We start from the raw sequence: 26,241 nt of genomic DNA, 5'->3' as shown, positions 1-26,241 counted from the left end.
GTTATGTCTAAAACTGTGTATCTAATTATTTATCATTGCACTTCTGGGACCGAGGAAAATAGTGTGTTATGTAATAGAACTTTTCAGAGTAACCTCTACTTTCCCATTTTCTTAAAGTAGCTTAATTATTATTATTATTTTACTTTTGGGTTACTTTTGGTGAAAAATCTGAATGCTATGTGCTGCTGGCCTTCTGCTACAAAAGATACCTTCCTCCCATCCTCTCATTGCTCAGTCAACACTAGGAACTGAACATAAGGCAGCTGCATATGGCATAGTGTGAGTTAGCACTGGAACAATGTGATATTCTTCCTCCTCCATGTATTGAACCTATGCTCCTGTAACTATTAAAAATATGGCATATTTCCCTGTCCAAGATATTGTAAAATGGGGAAAGGATGTATGCTTATACATTTTGATTGGTAAATAAAAATGAGGGGGAAAAGAAAAAAGAATGTAAATAGAAGAGATCTGGTCCACTTTGGAGTGCCTACACAGGCACCCCACAAACTGGATGGAACAGTGACCACAATCTGATCCATGTATACATAAGTGCTCTCTTTTTTATATAGAGGACATATGGAACTTTTAATAATTTAAGTAATGTTTGTGAGTGTAATAGAGATGGAAAAATAGATGTAATGATTACAACTCTGTACATTTCCTGCCCCCTCAACTCCTCCCCTCTCCTCTACTACATATTAGATATTGGTAAAGATGCTAAATTACTAACAATCGCTCCATTATCCTAATCTCACCCCTTTAAATATTTTTCTTTTTCCTTTTCTTTTACACCTGACTTCTCCATTTTTCTTCTCTGTGTGTGTGTAAATATGTGTGTGTGTGTGTGTTTAATAAAGAATATGTTTGGGAAGTGCTTCGCATTTGTCATTCAGCTTCCTGCCACGCATTGTTTATACACAGATAAGCTTTATCAGATGTATGGCTTAACTTGGGATATCTCATGTTTTAACACATTGTTTCCAGCATGATTTGTGATGTAACTCACATTGGGGGGAGTGTACGTTTTGTAGATGCCCTGACTTCAGGCCAGCTTCAGGCCTGATTTTAGTGTCTGTGTAGAAGGGCACTAAGTCTCTTTGCATTAACTACCTTGATCCCCTTTCCTGGCAACCACCACCAAAAAAATAAATAAATCTCTAGCCAATGTTTTATCTTCATTTCCCTCTAGTCATAATTGACTCAATAATGTGTTTCCTGAGAAGGGAAGTCTGGTAGTCTAATAATCTAACTAGTATATGCTGTAATACATAACAGTATTCTAGCGTTATATTTTGCTTCCCATTTACTCAGCATGAACAGCATTTTAGATAAATCAAGATATAAAGGACTGAATGCGAGCTGCACAGTTCTGATAATAAGAAAATGATAGGCATTTTCCTGCTACCAACAAAACACCAAAATGAGAGCTTCAGTACTTCTGAATAAGAGATAATAAGAGGCAGAATAATTTAAAGTTGGGGACAAAGTAAGGGGTATTGATTTTCTATTCAAATATAATTATGCAAGGCTTGGTCATGGGGCAATTCTAATTCTAGTGTTTCTTTAACACTACAGTAGGTCCTCCATTTCCATGAGGGGTTGTGATACAGGACTCCTATCAAAGTGGAAAAACTGCAAATAAAAAACCCTTTTTTACCTGAGATAACTCCTCTCTAGGTTCTCATTCAATTCCACGCATAATCAAATCCACAAAAGATAAATCAGTAACTGGGTTGACTGTACAAAGTCTGAGCATTAGGATCCCCCAGTTTTCTGCTGTGGAATGTTAGGATTTGAAGCCCAGTGACGTGTATCTATAATTCTCTGCCAGAGCGCTCTTGTGCCTCACGATCTACAAACCTTAGGATTCCATAGGATGTAGTCACAGAAATTAAGATGGCATTGTAGTCCTATAATTGTGTACAGGCAGCCCCCAAGTTACAAACATCTGACATACAAACTACTCATAGTTAAGAATTCCGCAGAGACAACAGTACATGAGAGTTTTCATGGGGAAAAGGTGACTCCACTGAAGCTTTATTACCAATCCTTGTTTCCACAACAAGCCGTTTTTTCAAAATCCAATTATCACAGGGATATAGAGTGAAGTGAAAACTTCTGTACAGGAGCATAGAGAGCAAAACAAACACCATGGGTGTTAACCCTTCCCTATACTATCCAAAGCTAAATATACATACAGTATATATTGTGCTGGAATAACACTTGTACCTGTTCTGATGTACATACAAATACAATTTAAGAACAAACCTACAGAACCTATCTTGTTCATAACGTGTGGATTGTCTGTAGTGTGAAAGGGTGCTGATGCCATGATGCTGGAATCTTTGATATTTTTCAATCCGTTCCAGTATGAATAAAGCAAAGTGAAAGACAGGAAGGTTTCAGAGACAGATCTCCCTCTCTAGCTGCCCATATGACTAAAATCCGTGAGGGCTTTAGCCTCTCTTGATCCTCTTGTTCTCAAAGTTTTCCCACTTTCCTCATGGGTGCCCAGAGTTGGGAAAGTAAAATAAATATCATCATCTGCCCAGTACTCTTCAGTGGCTAGCAAAAGGTTTCAGAATCAGATCTCCCTCTCTGGCTGCCCCAGGATGGGGAGATTTTCTCTGACTTGTGGCTGCAGGGACACTGTGATTATATTGTAAGGAGCATTATAGCTATTTGAATGAGCTGTTGGCCATTTTAGTATAATCTATGTATTGTTTCATTGGGTTCTGAAAAAAGGACATCCATTCACCTGGACAAGAATAAAATATGGCACATTTTCTAATAATTGTGCACTCCTTGGAGAGACAAGGAAAACCTTAGAATTAGATTTCTAAGTACATAGAGTACAATAATATCAGGACACTGCGAAAATCAGAGAAGAAAGCTTATAAGTTTTGTAGGTGATTTAGAACACATATAATATTATCTGATATTAAAAGGCTGATTTTCATGTGGTCCAACTTGCTATCTTGTCTTGACATGAAACACCAAGAGATTAAACAAGAACATTATACAACTTCTTTAAAACATTAGGCCATTCTGATGCAATTCAATAGACGACTGAGTAGCTTGAAAGCTGCCTGGCTCCAGTTTCATCTCACTGGCATATAGGTCCTATGAATTTCATTTGCCAGGAGGGGGAGCCATTGTTTGCACAAAAACGCATTTTGAAAAGGTTTATGAATACAAATATGTTGCACATGCTGTCAATTCTATATTATACTTTTAACTATAAATGTAAACATGGAACAATAATGCCATATTCTTGGGGGGGGGGGCATTTCAAATGTTGTAATGTGAGGCAGTGAAGAGCCTTAATTCTGGATATCATTGTGCCCATTATAGGAAACTGAAATGAATTTGGAAGATATTACTCATAAATACTCTTCTAAATCATATAACCTGAATGTTTTACAAAGCCACGATATTTTCAAATAAGGATTTTGTTGTCATATGGTTCAGTAGTAGTTTACGTGCTAAGCACTAATATATAAAACATTATAATAATATATTTTAGCCTGGAAAAACCATAGGACTCAACCTTTTAAAAGCAAATAAAAATGAAGCTTTTAAAACTTCAGTGTGAGTAAACTTTCATGTTAATGTTCTAAATGTTTTTCTTTCTCTATGTAACTGCATCATGCTGCTTGCATTGATTGGCTGTCAATGAGAAATTATGGTTTGTACCCATTCAGGAATAGCAGCCTAAAGAAGAGAGGCAATGACTTTGCAGGGACTGTTCCATACTAATTTCTTTTTGCATTTACTTTCTCTTTCATACTTTGATCTGCTTTAAAGCATCTTGCTCATAACCCCTTGATTAAAGAAGTGTGAAACCTAAGGCACTTTATTAGTTATTATTCATGTTTTATACCTTATTTCAAAGATAAAGTATGTGGTCTGGAAATCTAAGATGTAACAGCATAGAGCATCCCAGCATTTACAAGATCCTTCGTCATGTTAGCTAGGAGGAATGGGGAAAACATATTTGAAAAATAGTATTTTTGAGTATTGAGCCGTTCTGATAAGAGGAATCCTGGATTGAAGACTTTTTTGCAGTTTGGGACTTTTGGTGAAAATAAATCAGCTGTGGCTGTTTTGTAAAGAAAATAGTATTTTTTGCATACAACATAATATTTCATTACATAAACTAATCCCTAGAAAAAGCTTTTTGCACAAAAATGTAATTTTTTGTGTTTTTTTAAAAAAGATCTGTGCAAGAATAAACATTTCTATGATGAAATATTATCTTCTGTGCAGAACATGTTATTTTCTGCACAGAAAGTGCTTTTTTGTCTACAAACACCAGCAATATTTAATAGAGTAGGCCCCAAATTGAAAATAGCATTCTAAAATTGCATGGGTCTTGAAGACTTTCTTATAATGGGAAGAAAATTGCAGAAATTACTCTCCTTGAGAACAAACATAATGAAGAATTATGTTTGTTCAAGCTAAATAAGAGACAGCCTAAGTCTGAAAAGGGATGTAGGTGTAACACTATAGGTATATGTAACAGAACAAGAGAAATAGAAAGACAAGCAAAAGCTCTATAAAACTTCAGTTAAGCTTCTTTCAGTTTTTCCATATTATAGCTGCTCCTGATGAGATAATCCAGGAGATCTGGAACCCAGTCTCTGATTAATAGAGGGATCTTTGTGGATGTATATTCATAATAAACCTCCCGTTGACGCAAGGCTCCACCTTTAATAATTTCTAGTGCACATTCTTCCTTTGGTGCTGCTGGAGATGTAAAAACGCCAGAAGTGGCTTTCATTGCAGTTTCTACGGAAAGAAAAAAGAACCTGATTTAGTATGTGTTGCCTGCTTAGGAATTCCAATGCTAAGTGCTTCTTGTACTGAGTGCCTACTCAGAAGTAAACCCCAGTGTGTTCAGTAAGACTCAATCCTAGGTAAACAAATGCAGTTGTAATGACTTACAGTAACACAAAAAATCATAATTGCCATCTTAAATAGCCTAGATGTATTTTCCAGAAGTGAATTGCTTGTCTCTACTAAGTACTGCCACTTAATTTTCTGTGGGGACAGGGGGTGGGAATCTTCAGATCTTTTGGACTGCCCTCCACAAAATATTTTATTATGGGATCATTTTTAGTGGGGCTTGTAGTCAAAGCATCTGGTAGGTCACAGATTCACCTCCCCCTGAGCTAGCCCAAAGTGTGTGCCACATGTAGAAATCTTGCACACATATTCAATCTGTTTCACTCTTTAATATCATGCTTGCAGAATATCATGCTTGCAGAAACAGTTTTATTAAGTCTTTCAATGTGTATTTGTCCTGATAATGCAGAGGAGAGTAATACAGGCCTGGTTCGCTGTTTGAACAGCCTCAAGAGTACCCATCATTACTAGTACTAGTACTACTGAATGGTTGCTTGAAAAATGCAGTGATTGTAATAGGAAATAGGGCTTTCCTTATGTGCTCTATGCCCACCAATCATCTGTCTGGAGCATGATGGGAAACAGTATGTGTTTCCTGTGTTCATCACTGACATTTCTACAGGACATTTGGCTGTGATATCTTTACCAGTGATGGAGGGGTCATATCTTTACCAGTGATGGGATGCATTCTCTCAAAAAAGCCTCTGAAGCTTTCTTGAGAGAACGCATCCCACGAAACCTCACTAGTCTCACATAGGATAAAATTGTTTGTATGTACAATGAACAACTTTGTAAAAAACCTAAATCCACGATTGTGTTGGAAGAATACCATACACAGGCTTCACCCATTCAGATCCACCACCTCTTTTTATTCTCTGTTTTGATTGCAGTGGGCCTGATGTCAGGAGAATAGAAGCAAAATGACAGTAGTAATAATAATAATGGCTTATGCCAGAAATGTATCTATTGGTGATACTTGGCTTGGCATAATAATTATAGGTAACCAGGAACCTGTAATTTGTGCACAAAATAAGTAGAAATTATTGTTTAAAGAATTGTCATGTATTTGGAGGTAAGTGTGTCGGTTCATTTTCAGTGACCTTTCAATGATCTTACAAGGATTCTGCAGTTTGAATGAAGAGAAACCTCATATTAAGTCACCAAGTCCTTTAAAACAGTATGGAGCATGCTGGGACACAGAGTGTATGTTTCCTGTGTTCATCAGAATGCAGTTCAGCACAGAGTTGCTCTCTCTATTTTAAATAAATTGTGACAGACTTCCCCAACATGGTTTCTTCCAGATATGTTTGGACTGCAAAGCCCACTTCCCCCAATCCCCAAGTTAACAATTTCAATTGGGAGGCTACTTTATAGTAGGATGGTCATGGCAGGTGCTTTTCAGTTATAAATAACCTTTCATCATAATTGTAAAAGCTTAAATGCTCTTTTCAGGAGAAATTTCTACATTTTGTTTCACCAGGGTCAACACACATCTGTCTCAGAATAATTTATACACAATCCCTGCTTCAGAAGGCTGCTTCTTGACTGCTATTTTATGGCATTGTAATATTTGGGTCAGGGGGAAAATGACAAGCATTTTTACTGGTTTTAAAATGATTGAGGTTGAAATCTGAAGGATCCTCAGCACAGCTAAAGAGGAAAGGTGTTACGAATGACAAACAATTCTACCTGTGTCAATGAGTCCAAGGATACAGAGCGTGATGGAAACATTGATGTTTTGCATGACGAATTCCTGCCGCAAAGAGCTGAAAAATCCATCCAAGGCAAACTTAGTTGCAGAATAGGGAACAGTAAACGGGAATCCAACTTTCCCTAGAAATAAAACAAAATGCAGTTAAGTGTAAGGCACTGTATCTGAAGGCAGCCAAGGAAGCATAATGGTCTGGTTTTTGTCCCCAGGGGAATTATTTTTCCCTGCTTCCACTATTTTATTTATAATTTTTTTTCATATAATTTGGGTGTTTAAAATCCGAACAGGAGATGCCACTTGAGTGATAAAGTTAAAAACATATGTTACATACCTTTCAAATTTTTCAAGCTGAATTCGATAGAGCTACAAGCAGGGTAGATGCGGGGAATGCCGTGGATGTAGCGTACCTGGATTTCAGTAAGGCCTTCAACAAGGTCCCCCATGACCTTCTGGCAAGGAAACTAGTCCAATGTGGGCTAGGCAAAACTACGGTGAGGTGGATCTGTAATTGGTTAAGTGGACGAACACAGAGAGTGCTCACTAATGCTTCCTCTTCATCTTGGAAAGAAGTGACAAGTGGAGTGCCGCAGGGTTCCGTCCTGGGCCCGGTCCTGTTCAACATCTTTATTAATGACTTAGATGAAGGGCTAGAAGGCATGATCATCAAGTTTGCAGATGACACCAAATTGGAAGGGATAGCCAATAGTCCAGAGGACAGAAGCAGAATTCAAAACGATCTTGACAGATTAGAGAGATGGGCCAAAACTAACAAAATGAAGTTCAACAGTGACAAATGCAAGATACTCCACTTTGGCAGGAAAAACGAAATGCAAAGATACAGAATGGGGGATGCCTGGCTCGAGAGCAGTACGTGTGAAAAAGATCTTGGAGTCCTCGTGGACAACAAGTTAAACATGAGCCAACAATGTGATGTGGCGGCAAAAAAAGCCAATGGGATTTTGGCCTGCATCAATAGGAGCATAGTGTCTAGATCTAAGGAAGTAATGCTACCCCTCTATTCTGCTTTGGTTAGACCACATCTGGAATATTGTGTCCAATTCTGGGCATCACAATTCAAGAGAGATATTGACAAGCTGGAATGTGTCCAGAGGAGGGCGACTAAAATGATCAAGGGTCTGGAGAACAAGCCCTATGAGGAGCGGCTTAGGGAACTGGGCATGTTTAGCCTGAAGAAGAGAAGGCTGAGAGGAGATATGATAGCCATGTATAAATATGTGAGAGGAAGCCACAGGGAGGAGGGAGCAAGCTTGTTTTCTGCTTCCTTGGAGACTAGGACGCGGAACAATGGCTTCAAACTACAAGAGAGGAGATTCCATCTGAACATTAGGAAGAATTTCCTGACTGTGAGAGCCGTTCAGCAGTGGAACTCTCTGCCCCGGAGTGTGGTGGAGGCTCCTTCTTTGGAAGCTTTTAAGCAGAGGCTGGATGGCCATTTGTCAGGGGTGATTTGAATGCAATATTCCTGCTTCTTGGCAGGGGGTTGGACTGGATGGCCCATGAGGTCTCTTCCAACTCTTTGATTCTATGATTCTATGATTTTAGTGTATATGTATGAGAGAAACACCAACACCAACGGCCACTCTGGGGCCAGAATAAAGAAGGGGAGCCAGGAGGACATTGCCATCTTGTCCCCTGTGACATCAGCGCCCCTCCCCCAACACCAACGGCCACTCTGGGGCCAGAATAAAGAAGAGGAGCCGGGAGGACATTGCCATCTTGTCCCCTGTGACATCAGCGCCCCTCCCCTAGCAATAATGTAATATTATGTAGTACTAGTGTTATGAATGATGTAATAGTACTATGCTAGTTATGTATTATGTAGTATGTTGTATGTACTTATGACTTGTAAGCCGCTCTGAGTCCCCTTCGGGGTGAGAAGGGCGGCATATAAATGTCGTAAATAAATAAATAAATAAATGATAAGAAAGAGATTTAGGATGTTAGCAGTGATAGAACACTGTGCATATAGACTATCTATATAACAGACAAATTTTGAATGAATACTATTGGCTATTGTATTCAGTATCAAAAGGATTTTTGTTTGAATTTTAAAGGAGCTTTCAAAGGTCCTGAACAATATCTACTGCATAGATTCAGCACCCCGAATAGCTGTTTTAGTTTGAATTAGAACAGATTCACCAGCACATGGACACAGGAGCAGACGCTGCCACTAAATGCAGTAAAACCTGTACAGAACCATAATTTTTAGAAGCTTAGTCTTGTGTGCCTAGCGAATGTGCCCACGTTACAACTCAGAAATCATGCCAGTCTCTTAGTATCTTAGTCACCCAATTCTATACATATTTTTTTATTTGAAATAAGTCATATTTAACTTGATGGGACATAATTCTTAATTAACACACACGGTTTTCTTTAAATGTTCTGAGACAGCCTCTCCTATGTACTTGAGCAAATAAAACTCAAGGGTTTGCCTCATAGCAAGTGAAAAGGGAAAAGAGGCAGGCAGGACCTCTGAATTGTGATCTGGCAAGCCACTTCATACTAGAAATTTTAGAAGAGATTCGAATTTGTATGTATGCACCCTGGACATCCAGTTAAAATGGAATCTCAGTGTAATGTTCCATGCAAAGGAAATTCCAGTTTCATTGCTATACACAGTTCTAAGCCATGAATGGAAATGAAATGTGTTTCTTTGTCCTTGGGCCCTTACTTTTGATTCCACATCATAGTCATGGAAGTACTATACATTACTTGTTTCAGGCTATAAGCCTCATTACCTCTTCAGATGTCTTTCTGAGACTTGATGTAGAAATTAATTCCCTTCACTTTAGCTGATTAAATTCCCTTGATAATTTGGTAAGCATCTCTTTGTTGGTTTCTGCCATAGATCTCAGATGGTACTGATAAAAATGCTTAAAAAGGAAAGCTGTCGATTCTGAAAACTCCTTGATGCTCAAGAGGCATTTCTTAATCTAATTATATTCTGTTGATTTGAAATCTACTTCTGCTGTAGCTGGTACTGCTAGACCCAACTGCAACTGTCTCGCAGTGTGAATTTACTTCAAGCAGAGTCACTTTTTGATATACAAAAAGGGACAAGACAAGGATGTCTGTTGTCCCCACTACTGTTTATTATGGGATTAGAAATCTTAAATGTAAGGATAAGGGAAGAGAAAGAAATCACCGGTTTAAAGATTAGTGGCCAAGAACTAAAAATTAGGGCTTACGCAGATGATATAGTCTGTATCCTAACTAACCCACTACAAAGTATTAAAAAACTATTGGATACAATTCAAAGATATGGTGACATATCAGGATTTATCATAAATAAGGAGAAATCTAAATTTTTAGTGAAAAATATAGACGTTAAAAGTCACAAGAAATTGGAGGCTGCAGCACACTGCGAGGTGATAACGAAAGTAAAATATCTAGGAATATGGCTTTCAAACAAAAATATCAATTTATTCCAGGATAATTACATTAAAACATGGGATGACATAAAAAAGATCTCACCAGATGGCAAACAATCCCTCTAACTTGGATGGGCAGAATTGCAGTAATAAAAATGATGGTACTCCCCAAAATGTTATTCCTGTTTCAAAATATACCTATTATTAAAGGAACAAAAATCTTTGAGAAATGGAAAAGAGAGATTACTAACTTTATTTGGGCTGGAAAAAAAGCGAGGATAGCATACCGAAATTTAATTGATGATAAAGGAAGAGGGGGGCTAAGCTTACCCGATTTAAGGACCTATTATGAGGCTGCAGCAATGTCCTGGCTGAAAGAATAGATAAAATTAGAAAACAAGACCCTACTAGATTTGGAAGGATTTGGATTACGATTCGGCTGGCACGCATACGTGTGGTATAATGGAGATAAATTAAATAAAGATTTTAATAAACATACAATTAGAGGGGGACTATTGGATATTTGGAAAAAATACAGAAAAGGTATGGAACCAAAAAAACCCCCTTTGGCTGAAGCCACTAGAAGCACTTACAAGACCAACCTTAAGGGTAGAAACAAGAACATATAAAGAATACCTTATCAGAGAAAATGAAAAATGGAAATTAAAAGGGCAGGAAGAATTGGAGATTAATGATTGGTTTCGTTATCACCAACTGCTTGAAAGATACAAAAAAGACTTGAGGATTGGATTTGCAACCAAAGAATCAGAATTTGAAAGAATATGGGAAAAGGGGGATAAAGGGTTAATCTCTAGATTATACAAATACATACTAAGCTATAACATGGAGGACAACAGAGTCAAGACAGTAATGTTATCCTGGGCCAAGGACCTGGGCAGACCAATAGAATTGGACAAATGGGAATACCTATGGAACAAAGAATTCAAATTTACTTTATCGGGTTCAATCAGGGAGAATCAATACAAAATGTTTTATAGGTGTTATATCACTCCAGCAACATTGGCTAAAATAGACAAATCACAACAAGGTATTTGCTGGAGGTGCAGGAAACAGAAAGGGACATTCTTCCACATGTGGTGGACCTGTGTGATCATACAGGAATTTTGGGATAAGGTAATTAAGGAGACAAATAAAATGTTACATAACAAGATTAAAAAAAAGCCCAGGACTGTGTCTGCTAGGTCTACAGAGAGAAAACAATAATCAAAAGGATCAAGAAATATATAAATATAGCTTTGCAGCAGCAAGATTAACCATAGCCAAAGATTGGAAAGGGGAAAAATGTCTAACCAAAAAGGATTGGAGGGAAAGAATGCGAGAATATATGCTAATGGCCAGACTAACTTATAACAGGAGGAATAAGAGTAATGAGGACTTTCTAGAAAAATGGAAGTTGGCCATGGCATATCTGAATAGAGAGTCAGTAATATAAAGGAGCTCCATTAGGAATTTAGGTTTACCATGAATAAGGAGAGATAAATAGGCTTAAAGGCTTCATAGTGTTTTGGTGTGGGAAGTCATGGTGAAGGGTGCACGGGTGTGGGGATGAGGGTTTAGTTTGTTTAGGATAGGGGGTTTGGGATGAGTGTAAGGTCTGTGGTATGTGTGTAAAATGCCATGTGCTGATTTACTGAATGTTATGGAAAAAAATAATACAAAGCTCTGACGGAAAGCAGTGGAAAACAGGCAGAAATAGCAAGTCTATGTATATTAAGATATGTAAATGATAATAATTTGTACTTAATGACAAAACTAACTGATTGACTGAATAAGGTAGATAGGCATGTACACGTCAAAAATACTGGTACCTGATTATATCTGCCATGATTTGCTTTGCTTTTCTGTTATGTACCATAATCAAAATAAACAGTTTTAACCAAAAAAAAAAAAAAAAAAAAAAGCAGAGTCACTTTTTGTATAAGCTATCTGGCATGATAGAGTCTAGAGTTGCTGATTTTTTCAACTCCTGAGGAAGGGGATTGCTTTCCCCGAAACAGGGTACAAAAATACCCGGGCACCCCTGTTGAATACCATTTGGACTTTTCCTTTGAAGACTTATTTTGAGAAGCAGTGCTCCATTTTCACTGGACTTGAGTTGGATCTTTTCCATGAAGATTGTTTTGAGAGTGGCGCTTCATCCTCATTATTGTCTTCAGTTTACATATAGCCTCATGACTCAATGCTTACTTTGTTTATATGACTTTTCTTATTGAATCCCTGAAGCCTATATACAGTGGAATCCTTATCCAGACCTAGAACTGTTACGTTTGAGAGCGGCTGCTCCTTTTGATTTCTGTGTACCACTGAATTGAGCTATGTACTGGGGTTTTTGGTAAATGGAATACTATATACTCTTTTGATAATACACTTTGACATTACGCATAGATTGTTTTGTGTTTGTGCTAATACCTTACAAGTACTCTGGGATATTGTGTAGTTGATCCTAACATTAGACTGAGCTGGGCAAAGTACACCCTTCAAAACTGTTTCTCTCTTTAAAGACATAAGTTTTCTGCTACTTCTGTGTTATTGTTTTGCAGTCTCTGTTGCCCTCAGAGAGTGTAAGAAGCAAATACAAATTGCCCCCTAGATCTACCATACCTCTGTATTAGACAAAGTGAAGTAACTGGCACAGGTGCAAATTTGGGGGGGGGGAACAATCAATTCGAACAAATAATACAGAAGGGAAGGGCTGTAGAAGAACACGAAAACTTGAGAGGTATAATTAGCAAAATTTATAAGATACTAATTGAAATGAAGGATGAAAAAACAAAAAAGTGCACCCTTAAAGAGATTTGGGAAGAGGATTTAGGGATAAAAATAAGTGAAATAGAGTGGCAACAATTATGGGGACAAAGACATTTAAAAAATTTATCGATACGAGTTAAAGAAAACTATTACAAGTTAATATGGAAGGGACTCAGGGCATCTTACATGAGGTCACACCCATCAATACAGTAAACACAATATAACACAAAGACACAAAAGAAAATCAGAAAATAAAATAACGTAAAATACATAACCAATGTAAATAAGCACCAAAACAATATAAAATCAAAATGTTAAAAGAACTAAAAATGATCACAGTGGGCAGGGCCAAATTCAAATATTAAAATTTTAAAACACTGGGAGACAGGGCAGTGTAAAATATCACGCAGGGGATCCGGGGGCTAGGGTAGGATTTAATTGCACAAGCCAGAAAATAAAGTGCTTGTGAGGGTATTTTATGCAAAGTTTGGTCAGGGATTATCATACATTCAGTCATTGAAGGCACATTGGAATAGCCACATCATTGGGGAAACCATCAAATATAGTATCTTGATCTGAGATAATTTACTTTTCTAATTAATCTCCAAACATTCAGATAGCAGTGTGTTGCAAATACAGAACTAGACCAGGGTTAATCATTCTAGACATACTGCAGGATATGGAATAAGTGTGTGGTCATGTCCAAACAACTCACAACGGATGTGTTGTGCATACTACATAGAAAAATAACATCAGATTTACAGATCTGAAAATTTAGACCTGGAAGAAGACTGTACACAGTCGAAACCGGTTGTGGTTGAAGAACTGTGATTTTGAAAAAGGGTTTTGAAAAAAGGACTGACAAACTGTGCTTGACAAACTGTGATTTTGAAAAAAAATGGACTGATAAACTGTGTATTGCAGTGGACAAACTTTACTTTAATCAAGAAGCTCTGGATTAAGAGACTTGCAAGAAGATTCACAAACTGTATTGTTATTGAATTTTTTTTCAAAACCACCTTAAACAGATGTACATCTTGCTGTAGAATTCGTTGTTTATACCATATAAGATAAATGATTTTTGGTTTTGAGAACTGTATGCTGTATAACTTGTACTAAGATTCCATTAGTTGAATACGTTGTTTCCATATGTTGAGTGTTTGGTCTTAGGGTCCTTTTGCCTTTTGCATTCTTGGGAATGAGGCTCACCTGGAGGTTGTGTTCTTACTTGTAATGTCCTGGAACTTGGGTGAGAATGTTCTAGGTTAACTGGATTGTGCTAAGAGTTTATGTGTTTTGCCCAAGGGAAGAATTAGGAAGTAATCTGGGGTAGACCCTACTCCAGCTTGACCCACATCAGGGTGCTCTCCTCTTTTACTCTTTTTAGGTTCAATTTAAAGAGTATGTACATGAAATAAAATGACCCTTATTTAATCCAAATTTTTGTGTCTGGTCTCATTATTGCATGGTTGGTCTTAACCTTGCTGTTGCTAAGTAGTATGAATATCTGTTGAAAGCTGCTTCGGGGATTATGATTTTATGTGTGAACATGCAAATAAAACATTGTATATTGTCTGTATTTTATAGAGAAATTATTCAGAATCACATCTCTGAAAAATGTGTTATCTCTGCTGTTGCTTAGTAGCATGAATGTTTATCTGAGCTGCATTGAAGATTATGATTGTTTTTTCAGTGGGATGCATCTTAAGGGCATTAAAGTCGTGATCTCATCATCAAATACAATGATCTGTATAGTTGGAAGAATGGAACCTATGCCTACATAAAGTTGGAAGCTGCAAACTGTTAAGTGTACAATCATATATGGGTTTATTATTCAAGACATGCAATTCCTTGCTTCCATGCAGTTTATACTCACCTGCCATAGATGAAACCACTACAATGCTTCCTCCACTTTTCTTCAGCATGGGAAGAGCTGCTACTGTCATGCTCACATAGCTTAGGAAATTGATGTCCAGGAGTTTTTGCACATGCCCAACATCACTATCAAAAAATTTGAAGTAGGAACTGCCAACATGGTTGAGAATAAGCATATCTAGGTTTCCTGAGGAGAGTAAAGAATTGTTTCAAGTCAAGTTAATAGATGATGACTTTGCTATACCATAATAGACTTTGTTATGGCATCTCTACCTAATTACAAAAAAAGAAGAGATACTTGAATGTATATACATTTATTTATGGTCAATAACCAGCACCAAAAATGTACAAATGTCAGAATAAGAACATATACATTTAGGCATTAAGAAACAATGAATTATAATATGTGAAATCCACAGGACTTGGTCTGCCATTGATGTTTGCATATTTTAATATGGGTTTGATTTTTTATGGTTTTGGGGGGCTTTAAGGGTTGGTTTATTTATAAAATGTTCTGGTTACTCCCTAACAGCACACAACAAGATATGCATTAGAGATGCTGGGCAATGGAAACTGCTGCCTCCTCAGTGTCTGTTGGACTCTTCTCTGGAGGTTTTTAAGCAGGGAATGAATGGCCAGCCGTTTGGGAGTGCTTTGGTTGTTTGTTCCTGCATGGCAAGGGGTTGTGCTGGATGGGCCTTGTGGTCTTTTCTAGTTCTATAATTCTGTTTTCCCGAATGATCAGTCAACAATTTCCTCACACCATATGAATCTATATTGCAAATGGTGGGGGTGGGGGTGGGGGTGTGTGTGTACCTGTTTCAACCTAAGAGCCCAAAGAAACATCAGTTGTGTGCAGTGCCAAAGACAAAAAGACTTGACCTACTAACATCTTTGAATTTAAAGAACATCTCAGTCTTTTAGGATGGGAAAATCCATTCCAAACAAACAAATCCAAATAAACAAATTCTATTTTTATTACCAAAAATGAGTGGCATGGTGAAGGACAATGATTTTTTAGGGCAGTGCTACCCAAAATGATGTTACCTAATCTGTGATCTACAGATAGTTGGCTCATGGTGAATTGCTAAGAAAAAAAGAAGCAATCATGGCCAATGGCCATAAACATGTTTCTGATCCCAGGTCTATTTGAAAAAAGAACCAGACACCATTATATCTTATGAAGTATGACTTTATTAAATCCCAGAAGACCAGATTAGGACCTTAGAAAAGGACCTTCTGTAGTTCCTCATCCTGGTTTTATTCATCAAGATATTTTTTCCCAAACATTTCCTATGCTTCATGACTCAGGAAAAAGTAATGTTATTATGTCAATACTTAAAAGGGATTCTGAAAATTTCCTGACAAAACATAATATAGGCACATTTTAGTTAACACTCTTTTTTGCAATCCTTTTACAGCCACTCTCCCCACCCTTGTCCTTCTAGTCTTTAATCTAGTTGGGAGAAACATATTTTAACCAACATCAGCATTAGGAGGATGGTGAAGTGGTGTGTGCAAAAACACAGACTTTTAGTACCAGGTTGCAGTAGCATGTTTGTGGTAAATGACAATAAAGACAGATGAACCAGCCTGGACACAGCATTTTATTTGAGAACACAGAAATGCTGGACCACTCTCACAACCACCATGTCAGATTACACAGAGAAGCCACTGAAATTCATAAGCATGTGGACGATTTCAACAGAAAGGAGGAAACAATGAAAATGAACAAAATCTGGCTACCAGTATTAAAAAACTCTAAAATTACAACAGCACAACAACAGAGAGGAAGCAAACAAGGACATCTAATCACCTCTCAACAAAAATTTGCTCTAGGCACTGTCAAGCCATTATATGCTAATCAAGGTGATCAGATGAAACATTCACACCTTGCTCCAGCAGACAAGAGTCTTTTGTCTCACCCTGGTCATTCCACAAATATATAAATCCTTTTTCCTAGTTCCAACAGACCTCACTACCTCTGAGGATGCTTGCCATAGATGCAGGCGAAACATCAGGAGAGAATGCCTCTAGACCATGGCCATATAGCCCGAAAAAATCTACAACAACCCAGTAAAGAAAGAGCCGGGAAAGAATGAGATTCTAGCCTGAATTATGGAATAGCTGTGTATGTTTGCCTACAACACACAAAGTGAACACAGCTGCCTCCAGAATCCTTTACTGTTTATAAGAACATTAAACTAATTAAGGGAAGAGCAGACAAGCTTCCAACAGTAACTATTGTCAACAAATCAAAGCACATAGATCTGTAAGTTTAGCCACCAGAATGAACATCAAAATAAGAGTGAATTCTGGAGGAAGAAATAGTCATCCCCAGACGACTTTTAGAAGAAGCCTTCATGTGGCCTTTCAAAATCCAAAATGTGTTAGCTAACTTATGTGGCTTATGTGATCTGGTAGTTTCATTTCACATGAATATTCTTGCTATTGTTAGAACATGTTGAGCTCCTTTTTTGTGGTGGAGGAACCAATCCCTAGTCTCCCCATATTGTTTCTGCCCATGTAAAAGAAATAATGTTCAAGAACATATAATCTGCTTCATTTACCGAGATACACCAATATACAAATATTTAAACCCTTTTTTCCTGCATTTCTTGATTCTATACCAAATGGAAATTTAATACCGAATGGAAACTTAAATGGCAGAGATATCAAAATATTTATCTTCAGCACTCTATTTATGGTTCGCTTTATATATTTGTATTACTGAATGTTGCCTGGGTTAAAACAAATGGTTGCTTTGAAATCACAAACATAGATAGGCACTTTCCTTCCTGGGAAAGTTGGAAATGTATTGATTTGTGAATTCAGTTGCTTACTCTTTTAGGCTTTGCTCCTGTGGTGCTTATTCAATCGTTTTAGATGTCAGAACTTGGAAGGTCACTGACAGACTGTCATGTCTCCCTCTCATGCTTTCCCAGTTTCTGAAGCTTGTGACTCATAATGGCTTTCACAATATGTTTCCAGCTGTTTCTAGTTTTTAAGCATGCTGTAAGCCTCTCTTGGATCCCATTGTTAGGAAAATGGCAGAATACTGAATAAATAAGGCAAAGACATAACTGTAGAGGACACCCGTCATTGCAGAAATAGTATGTCTGCTCAGCAGTATTACTGTGGACAATTGCAGATGGTTATTTAAGGCTCAAGTAGCCCTATGTTCCTTTTTGCCACATGTTGCTATAACATCGTTATGTCACTCTGACTCCAGAGATAGAATAATATACAACAACATTTGCGACTAAATCAATGGTGTTTTATGTTCCTTTTAATGTACTGCTGTGCGTAGAAAGTTGCCTCAGGGTGCATCTACAGTGTAGAATTAATGCAATTTGACAGTAAGAATTCTCCACTCTACCAAAATATTTTTTTCTTCAGTTCCCAAGTTTCTAACATTGAAGTATCTTTTATTGTGCATTACCAAGGGAATGTGAACACAAACATAGGATATCTATGAAAGCTATCTTAATGTCTCGCTCTGGAATGCTGGCAATTCGGTGACCTAAAATCATTTTAGGGGGCAGAATTCTTATTTAGGGGCAGTGTCCTCATTTTGCCCCCCCCTCCCCCCACACACACCTTCTTAGGATTGAGTGGTAATATTGCTTGGGCAATATTAAAAAGTTTCTGAGTCGTCTTGCTCCCTTGGACCAGTACTTGCAAATTTCAGCCAACATCATCTTAATACTGGTGGGCAAACAACATTTTTTTCTGTATTAAATGCATTGTTTTCTCTGCTGACCATTATTTTTGCAAAAAAAAAAAAAAAACCCTCAAGGATTTTCCCAAAATTTCACATATGAAAACCAAGATATATGTGGCAAAGTGATATCAGAATGTGGTTAAAATTGCAATATTATTAAGAAGAATAGACAAGCTAGGAAAGGCCACAGCAGTTTGCCTTTGCCTGAGTCTTTTGGGAAATCTGTCACTTTTCCTCTCCCTACTACTGGTTAACTAAATGCAAAATACTTTTGCACTTTGAGATCAGTTTGCAGCAATTGAAATAGGTAGAGGAGAAAGAGGGAAAGTGGGAGGACTAGCAAGAAATAGGACATCATGAAAAAGTGAGATAACAGAGAATTAATTCTTCATCAAATCAGGGTAGTTGAAGGGTAGGCAAGGATGTTCTTGGTGGAGTAGTGTACCAAAATATTGAGAAATTCTTTTTTCACTGATGGCAAGAATATTTGCTATGATTTTAACAGGCAAAACCATGTCTGAGTATTGAGTAGCTTAAGAAAATCCTATAAATGTCTTAAGTTGGCAGGCAACCTGATGATACATGGATGCGCGCGCACACACACACACACACACACACACACAAAACTGAAATTCAGTAAAAGGAAGGAGTAAAAGCTTCCCTAAGTGGAAGGGATCTTTAGGGGAAAATATTTTTCTTAATAGTGTACCTTCCAATAAAATGAAAGCCCATAGCAGGGACAGTGGCCATGGCCGACAAAGGAATAGGAAAGCTCTTTTTGTCCCTGGGGGTCAGAAAATATGTCAGAAATATATTTATTTTATTTTTCACTGGAAGAGTAAAGCGCAAGTGCAGAAATAGGTCCAGTGACTGAGAGGGATTTGACTGGAAAAAGACTGCAGTCCTAAGCACGCTTTCTATGGTGCATGAATAAACATACTTAAGATCTTGCCTGCAGAGACAAAGATTGTGAAATGGTTATGGAGAAGAAAGCACTCCCTTAATTGCCACCCTGGAGCCATCATAATAATTCAGCATCCAGCTGGTAGTGAAAGAGCAATGATTTAGTCATGCAAAAAGAAATGTCGCATAGAACAAGTGCTTATGGGATAGAGTGCCTGTTATGGCTTAGAAAGATAGCTTAAAAGCAGGATTCTCCCAGTCTGGCATTCATCAGATGATAGGACTAAAACTCTCATAATCCCCAGGCAGCCTGACTGGTGGCAAGGCTATCTGTAGGATCATGAGAGTTGAAGTCCAAATATAAATAAAGGTGCCATGCTGAGAATTTCTGGGCTTAGACGAATTCATGAAGGCCACTCACAGGACCACTCACATCATGGTTCCATGATGACTATTTGAGCAAGCTGTAGGTATAAAGATGGAATGCTGTTAAGTGTATGTTATGGTTGAGCAACAATGAGAAAGGGCTGTTTTCCCACATCTCTGGTCTGCTTGGCCACTGTGGGAAACAACACTGGCCTCAGTAGTGACTGGTGGCTTCCTGAGTCTTTTTATATATATATATATATATATATATATATATATATATATATATATATAAATTTTATTAGAGTTATATTTAAATACATGGAAAGTGGGAGAACAATATGTAGAGGATAGTATAGTTGGAAGAAAAAAAACACATAGTTGCTGTGTCTCTAGGGAAAAATGGAAAAGTAGGGGGGAGGATAGATGGGGGGGTTGAAGGAAGGGGGTGAAAGAAGGGAGAAGGAGAAAGGGTGACGGAGGAGAAAGGAGAGAAGAGAGCAGAAAGAAAAGAAGAAGAAAAAGAAGAGGAAAGAAAGTAGGGGAGGGGAAGGGTCCTGAGGAAAGGGGAGGGGGGTAGGTTGAGGTATAGTTAAAAAAAACTTCCATCTATTCGAGGAGGATTTTTGCAAATGTTTCCAGTCTTAATTCTGTGGTGCTTCTTCCTTCTTTGTATATTCGTTGCTGTGATTTACTCTTGTTAGTAGATGATATCAGTTTTCCATTTCCTGAGATAGTCTTTTACCGGGTCCCAATTTGTGGGTTTTTTTGGAATTCCATAATTTGGTGTTATCCAATAAGTCAGTTCGTCCATATTCATTATGTCCAGGATTTTATTAAACCAGTCTTCTCTTTGGGGAGTTTCTTTCTGTTTCCATTTCTTAGCGTATACAATGCGTGCCGCAGTAGTTAGATAATGGAATAGTTTTTCCTTATTTCTCTCGCCCTCGGCTTCCTGAGTCTTGGATGGTAAATTTATTTTGGGTTTTAGTTTGAGCCTCAAAGGAACTCTTCAAGGTGCTACAAACCATAGCAGATCCACAGACCCACTGATGTGAGGCTTATTGGCCTCCACTTCTTGAGAAGGCCAAGAATTTTTGCCAAGATTTTGTCCACAGTTAAGAGATGCTGGACCATATTCTGCCATGTAAACCTGCCAAGTTTTTCAGATTTTCAGAGGAGGCCATTCTCTCCATCCCACTACCTCTACAGTTACATCTGGCAGGAACACAAGAGGTGATTTTGTTGGCTGCTTCCAGACTCTGTAAACCCCTTCTCAGTGTGCCTACCCTGCTATTTTTCTTCAGGTTGATAAAGGGGGTGGGGTTTTTAAGCCTTAGAAGACTGTTTGCACAAAATGGAATAGGCTTTGTTTAATGAGCTTGATTCTCACATATGCTGTTTGATTTTAATGGTTTATGTTTTTAATGGATTTGGGTTTTTTTTTACTAGTTTAATTACATTTGTAACTTTTATGAGTTGTTAGTTTTTAGCTATGCTTGTTTTAACATGTGAGAGCAACCTTGAGTTCCAAATCAAATTGGAAAAAGGAAAAGAAAGGTAAACAAAAAAAAAAGAAAGGAAGATGGAAAATGATGATGATGCTGTTGAGTCTCCAGTCCATGCAGGACTCCCCATCTCCATTTGGAGATTGTGACATTAAGTGCCCCCTCCCTCCCAAAATTGTGCTTTGCACAAAAATGCCTCTGGTATTTTTTCATTTTTGAAAAACATGCAAAAAAAAACTGGCTAAGTGCTCACAAAGGCAGAGGCATTTTTCCAAAATGCCTACTTTTTAATGATGCAAGAAGGTAGCAGTTGCTAGTTTTCAATATTGAACATTGTGAGCAAAAATTGTAAATATATATATACACACACACACACACTTGTTGAGACAGACAAAAATGTTATTGTCACTTTTTACAGAGGAGAACATCTTTGGTGAATTTTTACTCTGCATAAAGTTGAAATACATTAAGATTTTACATCCATAGCTAGACCTGACCGTTTTGAGGTCTGATCTAGAAAGGTTCCTCTAAACATGCTCACAAAGTCAGCTTACCCCATAATTCCTCTGCTTTCTTCACTACTAACTGAGCAAATATTATGTCTTCCATGCTGCCATTCACATACCTGGCAGAGGCTGCCCCAAGTTCCAAGCACCGAGAGACTACCTAAGACAAATACAAAAGGAGATTTATGGAAGTTCATTACCCTTGCAGTCCCCTGCCCCTCCTACCAAATTAAATCCCTTTACTTTACTGCAAAGAAACAGCTGGATAGTTCACTTTATAAGGATTCTTTGGATAGTACATTTTTGGTCTGTCTGCTTAACGGATCAGTGTTATCAGCAGGGAATTTCCACTGAAAAAAAGCAGCTTTTTGAAAATGTGCAGCTGAAAGATCATGGAGCTTCATTTGACAAAACACACAGATGGTTTCAATGTTGTGAGTTGAACATTAAAGTTTGCAGTTTGGGGTTCTGACATCAGAACCTGACCCCTTCCTGATGAGACTGCACACCATTTCCTGTTAGTGGTCTACAGGACCTGAAAGTTTCACAAATATTTCACAGGTGAAGAACCTGTTTGAACCTAGCAGAAGACTAAGTCCCACCAATGCATATATGAAGAAATCAAGATGCAGTACAAAAGGACAAAAGCATCCATCTGGGTGAAAGTATAAATAAGCCCTCTTAGTATGCCTCCACAGTGGAATGGATGCTGCAACTCCACATGAAGGTTATCTATTGTACAGCACTTACAAAATGTAGTATAAGTGGGTACTAGATACTGGCTTATGCAATGTAATTATACTAGACCAACTCCTGGTATGCTAACGGAAAGCTGCAAGGGAATTATGACCTTTCAATTTTTTTCACTGACCAACAGCGGCCCTGCTCCCCCATTCCACTTCAATTTAGGGTCTAGTGGGATTTTAAAAACATATATAAGGAGGAGCGATATAGAGATGCTAGTTGCTACATTAACATGGCTCTTTTATGGAGATACCCAGAGCTGGTTAGTATCTAATTTTTTGTATCCCATTAATACAATGGAAAACCAAGGGGTAGTGCTACTTCAGTTTGAGCATGTGCAATTAATACAATTTGCTTTTGTTTTGTTTTGTTACAGCAGATAACCATATCATAAGTGTTCATTATTGTTCCTATAAAATTAATTCAATGGTTCAGCTAGACAGGATCCTGGACTCATATACAGGTAGTTACAAAGTTACGAACAATATAGGTTTTGTAGGTTTCAGTGGCTACACCTTTCCCCCACTATAACTCTTTCAGGAGTAGATTTCCCTTCTGAGGGGTAGATTTCTCTCACTTCCTGTTGTCTTACTCTGGTTCTTAATTATGAGTTGGATGTAAGTTGGATGTTTGTAACTCGGAGACTGCCTGTATACTCACAGCAAATAAATGACATTATTACCAGACTGATAACCCTAGTGGATGCTTCTAGTTTGTCCCTCCTTGTGAAGAATCAGGATGGTCAAGAGAATCTTGAGCATTGTGTTTATAATGTATCTTGAGTAGTCATATTGTTGGCTTCAAAATACTCCAATTTTTAAAGCCTCCCATTCACCAAGGATAGAGACTCCATGGTATGTGCAACAAATCCCAACATCTGCTACTTGCCAGATTCTCACATGGGTGAACCTGATCGTCAGTTGGTCCAAATCACAGCCTAAGTTGTTAAAACTAAAATGGATTATCAGAACCAGGAATAACTGTTTTGCCTCTATAAAAGTGGTAGATTTTAGAGTATTGTCCAAAGGCACAGAACACTTTTTGGCAAAGTGTAGTGTAAATAATCCCTGAAACAGTTATGTTCCATTTGCAATATGTGCTCTTTGTACTGGATACCATGGTTGTGCAAGAGAGGTATCCATATTAAAATGCCTGTGGCTTGCATTGGTACATATTCTGCATATTCTCTTTTCAGTAGGCCTCATGCCTGTTAATGGAACTGTAGGTCTATTAGATGGCTGGTGTCACTCATTGCATTATATATATATATATATATATATATATATATATATATATATGTGTGTGTGTGTGTGTGTGTGTGTGTGTGTGTGTGTATGATAAAACCAGTGACTATAAAAAATCAATAACAATGTGTGCTTGCAGTATATGTAGATAAAACATGTGATTGGAAGTGTCACTGTAATTGAGTAATAGTGTTAGCTCTAACCAGAATGCATATGCATTAGAAGGTTCAAAAAGCAAATCAGCATAGAGTTTTAGCCTTATAGGTATAATGATACAATACTTGTATATTGGACTGTCACACACCCCTCCCTTGTAATGACAAATTTGGGAATTAATCTTTGATGGATGTAAACAAGGCCACAGATATACTTAGGCCCCACACCCTCGTGTATATGAAAATGACAAATGTATGGTGTGTTAATATTTTGAAAATGCTTAGTGTAGTCTTGTATTTGTGAACTTATCCTATGGGAAACTGCCATGTGGTTTTTTCCATTACTGTACAAACCTTTTAACATAAGTAATACAAAATAAGATAAGTTTTAAAAGGGAAGAGTACTACATTGGTGATTGCCCATTCATTTTGGAAAATCCCCTTTTTACCAATTGTGCTCCAGTTAGAAGCACCTAAATGCATTCATGTTGACACACTCCCTACTAGCTATATGCAATATGGTTAAAAGCAATCTGTTGTAGAAAATGTACTGTAAGATTTGGAAGACTATTCATTCTGCCCAATAAATATGGATACTTACAAAGTATGCAGTGATGATTTCTTTCCCTCTCTCCCAGTTTATCACGACTTACACAAATATGAATTCAGTGTTCACATGGTTACAGTAATAGTTGGAAGATTGCCTTTAAAGGAATATTTCTGGGAAAAGACATGTGTATTTGAGCATTTGACATTTACTTTTTGGAGCTTGGCTTCTGTCCGTGCAGTGATTAGTATGTGGGAACCCATGCGCGCCAGGTGGTACGCCATCTGCTCGCCGATTCCAGTGCTTGCCCCAGTAACAATCACATATTTCCCTTTCAGCATTTCTAAAAGTAAAATACAGAAATAGCTATTGACAAATATGCCATTAAATCTTTTCCCCACTCTAAGTAAATCTCTAAAGGGTAAGAAACTTAAAAGGAAAACCCTACATGTCAGCTTCCAAATGAAGTGCCTGGTGCCAACAGTCATCCGATTGAGCCCACATTCTCCTCCCAAGAAATTGCTAGGAACAAGAATTGCTAACATTCCACCAGGGCACAGAGGTATGCCAAGAGGGAGGTCTGTAATTTTTAAGAATCCTCTCATTGAATATAGAACAAGCATTCCTTTTTTAAAAGCCATTTTGCATATTTGATGTTCTGGATGTTTTGAAGCAGGCGTACAATGAAACAACATTCCTTTTTGCCTTTAACACTGTTAAAAATCTTTTCATCTCTCTAAAACTGAGAAACTATCAATTCTCTTGGAAAACCCAAACCACAACCCTTCTATCTCACCTGTTTGCTGGGTGCAGGGTGGGGAAGGTTGCCTGTCACTTAATGTATTTCACAGCCTTGCCAAGTCATCTATTACCAGCAATGCAAGAAATGCCTAGGCATGTTTTGTTTAAGGATTTACACCAGTTTTTTTCCCTCTTTCTCTTTAAAAAGGCATTCCGGCAAGGTCCCTTCTCCCCCGCTCCCTGTTTTATCCTAAAATGCCTTTGTTTTGAATAACTTACCAGGTTTAAAGTCTTCCTTTCTTGAATAAAAACAGACAGCCAGGACCAATGCTACTGAAGGAATCAGAATCTTTTGAAAGAAACCCATCCCACTAGAGAGTCAGGAAATAATAAAGCATGAGAAGCAAAAACGGAAAAAACAAAAGTCTTGTAAAGCTGTTCCAGACAGAAGGAGCAATGTCAATGCTGTTTTGGAAAAATCAACAACAAAACAACCCCCCCCCCCCTCAAAAGAAAACCCTACCAACTGTTTGTGTAGTGAAGCAGCAACTTCCTCAAATGTCCAAGCTCCTGACAATCCAGGATATTTGTTACAAGGGCTTCATTGCAAGCCTCTGATTCTCTTTTTTATCATGTGCTAGTAAACTTCAGGCTATGTCCCATTTCATGTTCCCTGTCCCTAGGTTTAAAATAGAGAAATTTGCACAACACCACCCTGAAAGAGGTGTGTCTTTGCTGAAAAGCATCAAGTTTCACTTCATTGGAGATCCCAGGGTACCTCCTCCAGGTGGGCTCTTGGCTTGCAAAGGCATTGTTCCCGAACCTGCCAGGCAGAGGTTCTTTCACACGCAGTGCAGACTGGCTGCTCCTGTTCACAGCAAGGTTTCATCTCTCACCCCAAAGAGCTTGCAGTCAGAGTGCAGTGCAGCAGCTGAGGAGGATAGTGTAATGCAGCAGGAATTTGGAGCTATTGGATGAGGAGGCAAAACAAATAATAATTAATAGATCTTAAGAGACCCAGTCTTCATTTGCATGGGCATTATAACCCATACTCATCCTGAGTTCACAGCCTGTATCCACAATGTTCTTGCACTTTCAGTAAGTCTTGCCAGGCAAAGTGGGTTAATCCGTTTAGCCTTGTGTGA

At 38.0% G+C, this 26,241-nt stretch overlaps 1 protein-coding gene across 2 annotated transcripts; it reads right to left on the bottom strand.

Moving 5' to 3' along the window:
• Positions 1-2,001: 2,001 nt before the first annotated feature.
• HSD11B1 (hydroxysteroid 11-beta dehydrogenase 1) lies at positions 2,002-26,040 on the bottom strand. Of its 2 annotated transcripts, none has more exons than XM_060772829.2 (6): positions 25,620-26,040; positions 24,568-24,698; positions 21,714-21,825; positions 14,660-14,845; positions 6,601-6,744; positions 2,002-4,794 (listed from the first exon to the last, which is right to left on the bottom strand). In XM_060772829.2, the coding sequence occupies exons 2-6, from the start codon at positions 24,694-24,696 to the stop codon at positions 4,574-4,576; spliced, it is 792 nt and encodes a 263-aa protein (XP_060628812.2). In that variant the 5' UTR covers positions 24,697-24,698; positions 25,620-26,040; the 3' UTR covers positions 2,002-4,573. The 2 variants fall into 2 exon arrangements, with proteins under 2 accessions (XP_060628812.2, XP_060628811.2); XM_060772828.2 differs by having other exon boundaries at positions 25,376-26,039.
• Positions 26,041-26,241: the final 201 nt, after the last annotated feature.

This window comes from Anolis sagrei, chromosome 4, assembly GCF_037176765.1.
Source record: "Anolis sagrei isolate rAnoSag1 chromosome 4, rAnoSag1.mat, whole genome shotgun sequence".
NCBI classification, from domain to species: domain Eukaryota; kingdom Metazoa; phylum Chordata; class Lepidosauria; order Squamata; family Dactyloidae; genus Anolis; species Anolis sagrei.
The sequence above is the reverse complement of the archived record's forward strand: the minus strand, read 5'-3'. Positions and strand labels throughout refer to the sequence as shown.

Bases quoted from the DNA above. Each gene is read 5' to 3' on its own strand.
- HSD11B1 (XM_060772828.2), bottom strand. From the start codon at position 25,463: ATGGGTTTCTTTCAAAAGATTCTGATTCCTTCAGTAGCATTGGTCCTG. The intron at 21,826-24,567 runs GTAAATGTCAAA...TATTTGTCTTAG, and splicing joins CAGAAGCCAAGCTCCAAAAA to GTAGTCTCTCGGTGCTTGGA. The intron at 4,795-6,600 runs GTAGAATTGTTT...TTCTTTCCGTAG, and splicing joins CCTTGGACTCATTGACACAG to AAACTGCAATGAAAGCCACT.